Raw genomic sequence first — 13,242 nt, forward strand, 5'->3', positions numbered from 1 at the left:
CTTAGTGTCTGTATGTTTGGTGGGAGGAGAAATCGAGCAGACTCCGAGAGACAATCTAACCATTGCCCATTAACATACAATGGCCATTACCATCACTGAATCCACTGCTATCAATATCCTGGGAGACTGACTAAGAACAGAACTGGACTAGCGATATTAATATTTTGGCTGCAAGAGCGGGTTAGAAGCTAGGAATCCTGTGGTGAGTAACTCACCACCTGACTCCTCAAAACCTGTCAATCATCTGTAAGGGATAACAAGGTGTAGAGCTGGATGAACACAGCAGGCCAGGCAGCATCAGAGGAGCAGGAAGGCTGATGTTTCGGGCCTTGTGGAACGGTCGAGGCCCGAAACGTCAGCCTTCCTGCTCCTCTGATGCTGCTTGGCCTGCTGTGTTCATCCAGCTCTACACCTTGTTATCTCAGATTCTCCAGTATCGGCAGTTCCGACTATCTCTGAATCCATCTAAAAGACACAAGTTTCTTTTATTCACTTACAGGATGTGTGTGGCACTGGCTGGCCAGTGTTTATTGCTCATTCCTCGAAGCCCTTGAGAAGGTAGTGGTGAGTTGAGTTTTTGAACTGCTGCAGTCTATGTGCTGTAAGTTGACCCACAATGTCTTGAGAGGGGGAGTTCCAGGATTGTCACCTAGTGTCAACGTCAACATATTTCCAAGTCAGGAAGTTGAGCGACTCAGGGGGTTGGGGGGAGCTTGCAGGTGGTGGTGTTCCCATGTATCTGCTGCCCTTGTCCTTATAGATCAGAGTAGTCATGGGTTTGGAAGGTGCTGTCTGAGGATCGTAGATGAAGTTCTGCAGGGCATCTTGGAGATAGTACACAGTGTCGGTGGTGGAGGGAGTGAATGCTTGTGGATGTGGTGCCAACCAAATCGGGAGTGCAATGGAATGCTTTACACTTTCCTGGATGAGTGCAGCCCCTAAAAAATTCAAGACACTTGACACCATTCAGGACACAGCAGCTCACTTGATTAGTAGTTCAATTCACCACCTTTAACATCCTTCTACCTTTACCATCAATATGCAGTGCCAGCAGGACACACCATTTACAGAATGCATTGAAGCAGCTCACAATGTTTCTTTGGCAACACCTTACAAAGCTGCTGACTCTTCCATCAGTGGCAGCTGATGGACAGGAATATCATCGCGTGCATTGTGAATGTTCCAAACCCCAGAGGCTGCAACAGTTCCAGGAGGCAGCTCACCACCAACCCCTCCAGTTCGAGTTGGACAATAAATGCTAGCCCAACCAGCATTGTCCACATTCTGTGAACAGATGTTCAAAGAAACTGCGCTCCTGAGCTCTCCATTCAACATGGTGTTGGTGAATGTTGGGCGAGTTAGGCTTGGGCTATCTCGTGCATCTCAGTACAGTTCACAAAATTGTATGTCTTCCGGAACTGCTGCAAGTGTAGAGGCACCCACAGTAATTTTAGGGAGGAGGTCCCAGAACAAAGATTCACCAACACCAAAGGATTTTGCAAGTGATGGTGTCCTCACACATCGCTGTCTTTTTCTACCTATCAACTGCAGCCATTTAAGAAGGCAGCTCACTGCCACCATCCCAGTGGCAACTAGGGATGGGCCGTAAATGCCAGTCTAGTCAGCGATGCAATATCCTATGAATGAATAACAAGAAAGGTGCTCTGCTCCAGCCCCCCAGTCTACATCTGATTCTTTGATTATATACGTTCCAATAATCACCTTTTGACTGCTTTAGTGGATATTATGTCCCTTTGTCTAACTCCCTTATAATCATAAAAAGTGGTCACCTCCTGGGTGAGGTGCTGAGAGCACTGTTTATGGAACCAGGCAGTGAATATGTAGTTGTGGAAGAAATGAAATGCCATTGGAAAATCATTGTGTAATATCAGTAACTACTGACCCAGACAGAGAGACAATGCCATGGCTTCTGAGGTCTTGATGAATGGATAAGAAAAGCTTGCATTGATATAGCGCCTTACACAATCTCAAGACATGTCAAAGCACTTTACAGCCAATAAATTGAATTTGAGTGTAGTGAGCTCCACAAATTGCCATGTGATTCTGAGCAGATAATCGTCCCTAATGATTAGCCAGGTCAAATTGCACCAGTTGCATTGACACCAGATAAGATCTCAGGTTTCGGAAATGTGGACTGCAGAGTCACTGTGTCAGCACCACTAAGGAAATGAGGCAGTGTTATTGCTGTCTATCAAGCCTGGATAAGAAGACCTAATGAGAAATGGCTATTTGACTGTCAAATTCAAATACAGATGGCCGTGTTTTGTCACAATACCTTGCTCCATTTAATCTCATGTGGTTTTAAGTTACATTTCAAAGATGATCAAGCAATGGTGTGTCTGTAGGAGGACCAGGTTAATTCTCTGGGGACAAGGATCAAAATTCTGCCATGTCATATAACATTTTATTCATAAATCTGGAATTGTAAAGCTAGTTTCAGTAATCTTGTGGAACTAAAATTGATTGTTTTTAAAATCCTCTGGTTTATTAACTTTCTTTAGGGAAGGAAACCTCCCCATCTTTACCCATCTGATACATGTGACTCCAGGCCCACAGCGATGCGGTTGACTCTGAACTGCCTGCTGTCAAGGCCGAGCCAGTCACTCCATTCAAAGGCAGTAGGGAACGGGCAACAAGTGCTGGACTTACCGGCAAAATGCATACTCTATGAAAGAATAAAAGAATTCTCATCTCATACCCTCTATTATGCAGCGTGTTAAATCCGGTAAATATTGTCTCCTGTGTGAGGTGTAATCTTATTGTGTGTCCTTCTCCAGGGAGAGTATCTACCAGCTGCTGTCACAGACCACACCTCAAAACACAAACAAGAACTTTAATCAGTACAGTATTGACCCACTTACCCGCTATCCCAACCTCAACCTCAGCTACTTCAAACCTAACCAGGTATGTGCCTTGCAGCATGCTCTGACAATGTTCATCAATTACACGGGGTCGGTAATGGACCAGAGGCATCTTTGGCTTGTGATTCTCGGGTGAAGGGGAACCATCTATTTGCAACTGAGGACATTCCTCTCACTTGGAGGTTTCTGAATCTTTAGAATTCTCTTTCTGAAAAGGGCTGTGGATGCTCAGTTGAGGAATGCATTCCTAATTGAGATCTGTATGTTTGTGTACTGTAAGGGGTTCAAGAGATACAGTGCTTGCACTGAATGGTGGGGCTGATCTACTCAAAGATAAACTAGTCAGCCTGGTGAATGACCTATCTTGGTTCTCGTGTGTTTAGAAATGGAGCTCCAGTACGCGCTATTCATTTCCAAGGATTGCTGTGTTTTTTTAAACTGGTGTTTCCCCATGGAATGTCCCTCTTGAGCATCGTATTGCTTGTTGTTACTTCTTTCATCCTTATGACTGTAAGTTTAAAAAGTGGCATAACGATGAGTTCTTTATCTCATCTGATTGGATCCGCATTGTCACGTCTACTGTCCTTTGGAATGGGCCAAAAAGAAGTCAAGGGAGGGACATTAACATTTGGGCTTTCAAGGGTTACTGCTATCCACAGACAATTGGTCTGCGGGTTGCTGATGGTGTGTATTCCAGGGAGACTCTCACCCAATAAGGGAAAGCTACAGTGCTGCTGTAAAAGCAGCAAAGCGCTATGAGAGCGGCAGTGACGTTTCTGTTCATGGGGAGCTGCCATGCAGCTTGTGATTTTTTATTTGTTTACTGTGGTGTTCCATTGCAGTTAGTCTATAACTCAGCTTCTCCCCAACTTGGTGTGATACAATAGCCTGGTTCGGTGACCTTAAACCTGGCCCCAGATGTCCGTATTGTCGTGCATCTGCTGTTAATATATTATTTGTAAGGATGGGCTGCAGGCTTGTGAAATAATAACTAATGTTCAGGACTGATAGCAAGTCAAGGGCTTGTACCATTAAGACATCCCAGATCAGGCAGCATCTACAGACGGGCTAGTAAGCACTGCAGATGCTGTAGTCAGAGATAACACAGTGTGGAGCTGGAGGAACACAGCAGGCCAGGCAACATCAGAGGAGTAGGAAAGTTGACGTTTGGGGTCAGGATTTCTGAAGAAGGGTCCCGAACCGAAACATTAACTTTCCTGCTCCTCTGATGCTGCCTGGCCCGCTGTGTTTCTCCAGCTCCACACGGTGTTACCTACAGAAGGGGACACATTTTGGGATGTGACCATTCAATTATGTCACACCCAAGACACTGAATAATTTGTTAATTAATCTGTCCACTTTACTTAAGGTACAGCACCTGTATGATGCAGGAAGGAGCTCAGCTACAGAGAAGGATACCAGCCAGACAAAGGGGAAAATGCTACGCAGTGGTAAGGCACAAAGTGAAACCATTTCAAACGGAATGTTTCAAAATGGTCAAATTCCTTCCCTTTTGTTTAAAAAATTGTATTCTTCTTCCTGACATTTTATTACACCTGACCTTTGACAGTCCATCTTGATATGTTGTTCTGTCATAAAAGATATCTAGGCAACGCCTAGCCCTGTGCTTCTTTTCCAGAGATAGTCATGGAGTAATTCCCAGGAGCAGGTGACGCGGCTGATTTTCCCTGCATTTCCGCAGTCACCTGTCAGACTCATTATTTACCACCCTCCGAAATCATACTGTTATTTTTCTCAGGGAGTTTCTCATCTCTGGGACGGGGGTTTATGAGGAAAATTTGAACAGGTTAGATCTACAAGTTTAAAAGAATGAGAGCTGATCTTATCACAGCATAGAAAAGGCAACCTGCCATGGTGGATGCCAAGCAGGATGGCTTTTGTTTTCTAAGGGAGACCAGAACTAACGGACGCAGTTTAAGAGTAAGAGATTTTCCCTTTAAAGTCGGAGTTGAGGTGATTTTCATTCCTTTGAGGGGCGTTAATGATTGGAGCCAGCTGGATCTTGTTGACTGCGAGGTGCCTGATTGGTGTTGTTAACCCGGGCAAATCAGAAATGCCTTGGCTTGTACAATGTAAACAGGCGATGTAGAATCTCCTTAGCTGATGGGATTGACTCTGAGCTGGTTGGCCATAGCCAGTGTACAAGTCAATAAAGGGTGACCTTGGAGATGGGATACTGGCCTCTATACTGTTATTTCAGTTGGTATGTGACATTTTCTTCCACAGAAAGCACTGGAAGCTGGGTCCTTGAATTTATAAGAGACTAGGTTCAATAGTTGTTTGATAAATGAGGGCTGTGAGGAAGGGGGGTTGTGGGGGCAGACAGGAAAGTGGAGTTGAGACCATAATCCAATCAACCATGATCTTACCAAAAGCTGGAGCAGAATTTACAGAATAGCCCCTTGGTCCCACATTCAGTTACACTGTAGGGCTTGCTTTATACTGTATGTACCCCAGTGAGGAATACAGCTGCACTCAGCAATTTCACTGCTTGGTCTGTGCTGAGTTTACCAGTTCTGACCACGATGAGAGTGGAACCACTGCAGTGAACCATTTGTGTGTGAGGTGGGGTATGACATTTGGCTTAGTCAGATGTGAAAAGTTGATGCTTGTGGGTCAAGAGCCCGTCACTCTGCCTGCTTTTCTGTCTGTTTCACTTCAAGTGTAAAACCAGTGACAATTCATTAATGCCTGACCTGCAATGCCAACCAAGGTGACTTTCACATGGTGTGTGTGTGTGTGTGTGTGTGTGTGTGTGTGTGTGTGTGTGTGTGTGACTGTGTGTGTGTATGTATGTATGACTTTCCATGTGCACCTCTGTGTATGTGTGTACACCTATGTAATGAGCAGCTACAATGCCTTTATCTGCCAAGGCACTGAGGGAACTACATTCAGTGACAAGATGGTGAAGAAAATGATATATGCTATTCTGTGTAAGGCGCAGAGGTTCATAGAGAAATTGACTAGATATCAGTCAAAACCAGAGCGTTTCTTGAGTGCTCGTGTTGTTCTCAACATGACTTTGACTGAATACTGAGGTTGACCATGAGTGCTTCTTGTAGATTCCAGTGCTGGTTACGAAGAGCTCCTGAGCTGGTGTCAACAGCACACGAGAAGCTATAGGAATGTAAAGATCATTGACCTGACAACGTCCTGGAAAAGTGGTCTGGCATTGTGTGCTCTGATTCATCATTTTCGCCCGGACCTTATGTGAGTAGCAGCAAGATAATAATGAATGTGATATTTCTGCCTTTTGTCTGTCCTTGGTGACATCATATGTTGCGGCTCCAACAAGATCAAAAGTTCAGCAGATCATGTCACCAGTGTCCTTACCAGAATTCAAACTTCAACCACCATCACTAAAACAGATTAATCTCCTCAGTAACCTGAGGGCTGTTTTTGGGATCTTGCTGTTCCCAGGTTGGATAACATGTCAGCAAGCACGTTTCGAAAGTTGTAAGGCAATTTAAACTGCCCTCTGTTTGTGAGAGGCATTGGGAATGTTTTCGTTCCTCGTATAGGTACCTGAGCTTACTGATCTTGAATCGTTATGAGATTAGCAGAGAAAAGCGTTACATTGAAAGAACTTGCATTTATACAGCACTTTTATGTCCTAGGGACATCCCAAAACCTGATTTTGTAATGAAGGAATTCACTTGAAACGTAGTCACATGTTGTGTAGGTTGGCAGTAGTTTTATATTGATGGATTAAATGGCTAGTCAATCTGTTTTGGGGATCATTGAGTGATGGAGGAATTAGGAGAACAATCAATTATTTTAAGTGCTGTGCACCATGTAGAAATTAGGCACCACACTGGAGTGTCAGCCTGGATCGTATGCCCAAATCCCCAGAGCCAGCCTTGAACCTGCAATCTTCTGGTTCAGAGGTGGAAATGCTGTTGACTGAATGGAGCTGGCATTAGTAAAGAAGACAGAGCTGTCTCTGACCCAGAAATAGTTGTATCCATCATGGGCCCTTACCAAGGTGGAGATGCACCAGAATTCCATTGGATCCTCAAGCTATTGAGCTCCTATTAATGATCGTGGGGCCAGCTGGTGTAAACAAGAGACCAAAGTGTCCCAACAAACAAGTGTCTGAAAGATTAATTTTCAATTTTACAACCACATCAGTCATATAGATAGAATCTACCAATCAGAAGTTGTGAATGCCCTACGTCCTGTTCTTACATTCCTTATAGACAGAGGTAAAGAGAGTGCAGGTCAAGATACGCATGCTGCAGCCACATGGCATGTTTAGCTCAGTTGGCTGGATGGTTGGTTTGCAAAGCAGTGTGATGCTAACAGTGCAGGTTCAATTCCCATCACTGGTTAAGTTACCACGAAAGGCTCTTCTCAACCTTTTCTTCCCACCTGAAGTATGGTGAGCCTATCACCACCTGTTTTCTCTCGCTCTCTCGCTCATGAGAGTGCAGCCCTATGGCCTGGAAAGACTATGGTGACACCACAACAACATACAAACCTGTCCTCCACTCAGCTGATACTCCTTTGGTGCCAACTCCATCTCATAGCTATTTCAAATGTAGGAAGGTGAATAGTCTTGGCTTGCACTGAGCTCCTTTCCTCCTTTTCCAGTAACTTTGAGAGTCTGAAAGAAGAATCTGTTGCTGAAAACAACCAACTGGCATTCAACATTGCAGAAAAAGAGTTTGGAATCTCACCAATAATGACCGGGAGAGAAATGGAAGCTGCTACCAGCCCTGACAAGCTCAGTATGTTCATGTACTTGACCCAGTTCAATGAGTTCTTCAAGGACATATCTCCTGGTGAGTTTGTGTTGAAATATCCATTGGTCTCAGAATATTCCTGAATTACACAGCCTGGTCTCTGGTTATGTGTAGAATTTCTGCTTCTCTTCTCTCTCAGAGCTCCAAGATGTCAATAAAAGGAAGATGATGACCTTGTCATCAGCCAAGTCGGCTCTCTTGTTCCTCAGTTCCCTCCGGAAAAACGTGGCCAACAAACAAAGCTCAGTGGTAAAAAAAAGTTAATTTTTGTGGGCTTTTGAGGCCTAGTGACTGCCAGAGGCCATGAAGTTATAATGCATGATTAATGGTCAGGCATTCGTTCATAGTTACTCATTACTGAATGGTTACACCTTCTCTTGCAACCACGAAGAGCTCATAGACAGAGATGCCTCTGCTGAATGCATCTCATTGAGTTCCCAGTCACAACATCCTTGCACCCCCACTCTGGGGCCTTCCTGATTGCCCCTTACCAGCCCTACTCCGGCCTTACCTCCCTAGTCCATTCTGCAGTTCCAGCAATTCTTCTCGTGACGCTGCAGGAACTGGAAAGCTGCCTTCAAGCTGATTGGCTGACAGCTCGAGGCGAGCGGGGCATGGAGTTGGCAGCTTTGACCTCAGGAAGTGAACTGTTTGGTGACCATGGACTGTAATGGTTCAACAAGGTGACTTACTACCACTTTTTCAAGGGTGATTAGAGATGAATAATGAATACTGACCCAGACAGTGATGTTCGCATTGCGTGCATAAATAAAGAAAAGAAAAATTCTGGTTATGGCTTCTTGAGCCGGAATTTTAGCTGGGGTGCAGGTGGGACAGTATCATCACCTAATATGAAAAATCCAGCTCAAGGTCTCGGTGGATTTAACAACTAAAACCTCGCATTGAAAAAAAAATCTCGATCTGTATTTAGTCAGATGCTGAATCAGAACAATTACTGAGGGATGCCCCAAATGAGACTTTGACCCCACCTTCGTCACCGCAGAAGAATGAGAGCAGCAACTCACAAACAGAACAATTCCAGGAGAAACCCAATGGGGAACCAGCTAATGTTAAAAGACAGGTCAGTATCTCAACATCCAGTGGTTATAACCTGGTCTGGATCCAATCCCTCAACTCCAGGATATGTCAAATATATTGTCCTGTGTTCTCAAAATGAAATGTATTGCTACACACTTTGCATACCTCATGGACTCTTACACAATGGGATGCCATTTAACACATCAGACCTCCCTGAACAAGAGATGCAATTATTTGCAGCCACTTTCCCCAGCTGGTCTACAAATGTCTGCTTTTCAAGTGTATTTCCAGTTTCCATGCATTGGTACAAATGGCAACAACTAGTGCCTTCAAAACCATCTCTTCATTGCTGCTCCAGTCCCTTTGCTGTTTGCCTTAAACAGTGCTCTGTAGTTACTGACCCAGCTAAAGTGAACAGTGCCCCAAATTCACACCCAAGTAGAAATTGGATCCAAAGTCCAAGGCAAAATGGTTGGTGACACTACCTGTATATCAGGTGACAAATGGTACGTGTGTGATCTACTGGCATTGTGTGATATTAATATGGTAAGGTGCACAGTATATAGATCACAGAGTGCATTATATACATACATACAAGATGCAAAGCAGCCCTTGATCGATCTTGTTCACTGATGTAGAGTGTGCTTTGTATGTCTGTGTCTCAGGGCTCCTTCAGACAGGCATCAGGCCCCAGCAGCAGTGAGGTTTGTTACTTCTGTAAGAAGCGGGTTTATGTGGTGGAACGCTTCAGCGCCGAGGGACAGTTCTTTCACCGCGGCTGCTTCATGTGCCACCAATGTGGCAAAACCCTGCGGCTCGGGAACTACGCTTTCAACAGAAGAGATGGCAAGTACCCATGAGGGGTGTTTTCAATACCGGTCCATACTGTGATTGTTGAGGTGAGAGAACCGCAGCACATTCCATCACAGCTAGCCAGTGCCCAGGGAGCGCTATTTAATGGTAGAGTAAAGCTGCCTTGGCCTCACCATCATCAGCACAATTATCAGGGAACTGGCCTTGCTGCACCAGGAGATCATTTGTTACGCCGTGCCCAATTGTCAGTGCACGCCACACGTCAGTTTTGTGCTCTAGCACTATGCCTACCAGAATCCAGATTATAATTACCCAGTTTCAGTTGATACTTACCACTGGAGGAGACTTCAATCATGCCACACTTGACTACATTTAAACAATGGCTCCCATTCTGGCAAATTACCATTTATCCCATGCTACAGCTTTGTATAGATTTACAAATATATTTTCTGTTTTGGAGATTGAACATGAAGGCTGATTGTATAAATTGTAAGATTCAACGTTGCTGGGCATTATTTTCACTGTTTCAAAGCCAACATTCAGCCCTCTCTGAAGCCACGAGCAACATGATTTTGTTCAAGAGAAACATTTCCTACTGCCATTCTCCATAGGATTGTTGTCTCTTTCTCAAAAACAAAACCGATATTATCAGTGTGCAATTTTTTTTCTATCTGCAAGCCAATCATCACCTCTGAGGTAAACACAGCCTAACTTTGAGACTGCAAGGTGTGGGCTTACTTGGAGAGAATGAGGGGTGATGTGGATGGTGAGGCCTACAGAACATCATTAGTCTGACTCTGATTTCCTGCACACTCCTGGACCACCAGCAGTTTACAGGTGACCAAAAATCCAGAAAATTCCCGAACCGACTTAGCTTCTTTCTGGGGACTTCCCTGTTGAAGTGGCATTAGGCTCAATAGCAGTTGTAGATTTCCCATCTGGAGGTAGATTTCCCAACTTGGGCTAAAGTTCTCCCCTCCCTTTTCGTCCTCTGCCACCACCTTGCAATTTTTTTTTTGCAGGGTGAGTTGTGTAACATTTTAGAAGAGTCAGCATGTGGACACTGGGCCAAATGGCCACATCTGTGCTTTGTCATGTTATCAATTTCAATGCTTTTGGGGAAAATCAAGGTGATTACAATATCAGATTGTTACAGAGTCAGTCACAAACACTGATCAGTGAAGAGCAATAGGAATTGTCAGTGTTAAGGAATCCCCGGAGGAATTTTTAAAAAATTCACTCATGAGACGCATGTGTCACTGGCTGAGCTAACACTTATTGCCCTAGCTCTTTGAGAAGGTGGCGGTGAGCTGTGTTCTTGAACTGCTGCAGTCTGTGTGCACTAGGTAGACCCAGAAGTCAACACAAGCCAACACCTCTCCCGTGTCAGTCCACATGCCCTTAGTTTAAGTGCAAGCCCAGCACTGAGGGCAGGATTTACAGGCTCCCTGACTGTGAATGGAGCTCACAAAATTCTCAAGACTGGCCAGCATAGAAGTTTCATTGCTCTGTTTGTGGCTGGGGTCGTTTTGGGGAAGTGAGTTTGGGGCCAGTAGGTCCAGCACGAGACGGATGGCCAACTAGTTTCACTGAGACATTGGTTAAAGTTCAGTGCAGCAGGTTAACTGGGACCTCCAGTTACCCAGTGTGAATGGAGGCAGGCACATTTGTAGCAGGCCAGACGATCAACAGGTATCTGCACACAGCTTCCTTACCTGCATGGGTGAGGGTACAGCAAAGGGCCAGTGGGCTTTCCCTGATAACCTGCTTCTTCCCCCTGTCTCTCCCAGGTTGCTCTTGTACTTTTCATATCTTTTATAGTGGCTGAGAGGCCAACTTGTGTTTTGGTTTTTTTAAATATCTGTTCATTTTATGAGAGTGCTGCTGACTCAGCCAGAATTTGTTGCCGATCTCTAATTGCCCTTGAGAAGGGTAGGTGAGCTAGCTTCTGGAGCTGCTGCAGTCCATTTGATGTGCAAACACCCACAACACTGTCAGGAAGGAACTGTCAGAGTTTGATCAGTGGCAATGCAGGGACAATGATATTGTTCCAGTACGTGCCCTGTTCCTTACTATTTTCTACAGCTGGGTGCTCATCTGAAGCTGGAGTGCCTTTGGACCCTCCAACTGCAAGAACCTGTCCACCATTCTCAATGGCCTCCTGTTGATTAAGAGTGAGCTCTGGTCTAAATTCCAATGATAGACAGCTTCCCCGTAATTGGGTGTGGACGTGGGAAACTATCCTGATCCTTGTTTCCCACCCGCAGAGTGAAAACTCTGCCCCACCAGTTCAGGCTATTCGACCAGGCGAGCAGGGGTCAAAACCTCAGCTTTGTCTGGCCAACCTTCAACCAACACCCATACGTGTGGCTGTTCCAGTGGGATCGCCTGAGTAATGCTTAGGAGTGAGCGGTGGTGTTCGATCTCTCTCTCGTGTGTTGTGTATCTAGTTCAGTTGTAATGAGCCCATTAGAACAAGGCCCTATTTGGTTCACCGAGCTCTGATTCCCACTAGATAAAGCATCAATTCCTGAAATCCTCAGAGCATGAGGAATGGAGGCTAATTTGTCTAATTGAGCTTTGAAATGGAGAATTAACTTTCTGAAGAACAGATTAATCACTTACTGTTTTTTCTCTTAGGGAAATTCTACTGCACACTTCACTACAACGGTATGCATGGCTCCATTCAGAGTAATTTAGAGAAAACAGCTCCAAGGCTCGTAAATGAGGTAGTGTTTTAAATTATGAATTATAATTTCAGTTGCTGTGCAGAATGAGTTATCACAGTCTGGTTTAAATTGAAAATTGTTCGATGTCTGGCTGCTTTCCTTACGTAACATTCGTGCCATAATTTTTATTGCTTTTGTGAGAATTTAACTTTTAAAACACTCTAGATTAAGCTCTGTACCAAATGAAGAGCACCGACGACATAGGAATTCAGCCTCTGCCCACTCGCTGAAGAGTTCTGACCACAGTAGGTCAGTCTGCTCAACTAAAAAGAGTTGTAAATGCTGGAAGTTTGAGATGTAAACAATGTTAGAAATGCACAACAGGTCAGTCATTATAAATACAGAGAGCTTTCAGGGCAATGTTTCGAGCAGGGTTACTGTGGCCCTGCTGAAACCTCACACTTTCCCAGTTCTTCTGATAGCTACAACAGGATATTTCAATAAAAAAAATTAGTGACATTTCAGAATGAAAATCCTAGTACATGTGCAGCTTCAACAGCACTCAATAAGCTTGACACTTGATAGGCACATCCACAAGCATCCACTCCCTCCATCACCGATGCTCAGTAGCAGTAGTGTGTACCATCTACAAGGTGCACTGCAGAAATTCACCTCAGATTCTTAGAAAACACCTTCGAAACTCATGACCACTTCCATCTAGAAGGACAATAGTAGAAGATACTTGGGAACACCAGCCCCTGCAAGCTCCCCTCCAAGCTACTCACCATCCTGACTGGGAAATATATTGCCGTTCCTTCACTGTCGCTGGGTCAAAATCCTGGAACTCCTTCACTCAAGGCATTGTGAGTCTGCTTATTCCATTTAGACTGCAGCAGTTCGTTCAGGCAGCTCACTACCTTCTCAAGGGCAACTAGGGACGATCGATAAATGTGATGCCCATATCCTCTAATAAAGTAAAACAAAGACGTGGTAAAGTCTTAAATAGTCATGAGATAGAGTGGGAACTGGCCTGAACCAGCATCTGGAAAAAGGTTAGTTTGTGGTAGATATATT

The 13,242-nt window shown here is 44.6% G+C and overlaps 1 protein-coding gene across 5 annotated transcripts in view; it reads left to right on the forward strand.

Moving 5' to 3' along the window:
• Positions 1-13,242, forward strand: part of mical1 (microtubule associated monooxygenase, calponin and LIM domain containing 1) — a 91,799-nt gene that overhangs the window by 41,866 nt on the left and 36,691 nt on the right. For all 5 annotated transcript variants that reach the window (XM_048553484.2, XM_048553483.2, XM_048553482.2 and 2 more), the window contains 8 exons: positions 2,799-2,925; positions 4,252-4,333; positions 5,966-6,113; positions 7,497-7,687; positions 7,788-7,897; positions 8,580-8,729; positions 9,352-9,532; positions 12,140-12,228. In XM_048553484.2, the coding sequence (XP_048409441.1) occupies positions 2,799-2,925; positions 4,252-4,333; positions 5,966-6,113; positions 7,497-7,687; positions 7,788-7,897; positions 8,580-8,729; positions 9,352-9,532; positions 12,140-12,228 (1,078 nt within the window). The remainder of the gene's footprint in view (positions 1-2,798; positions 2,926-4,251; positions 4,334-5,965; positions 6,114-7,496; positions 7,688-7,787; positions 7,898-8,579; positions 8,730-9,351; positions 9,533-12,139; positions 12,229-13,242) is intronic.

The sequence above is a fragment of the Stegostoma tigrinum genome, chromosome 21, assembly GCF_030684315.1.
Source record: "Stegostoma tigrinum isolate sSteTig4 chromosome 21, sSteTig4.hap1, whole genome shotgun sequence".
Lineage (NCBI taxonomy): Eukaryota > Metazoa > Chordata > Chondrichthyes > Orectolobiformes > Stegostomatidae > Stegostoma > Stegostoma tigrinum.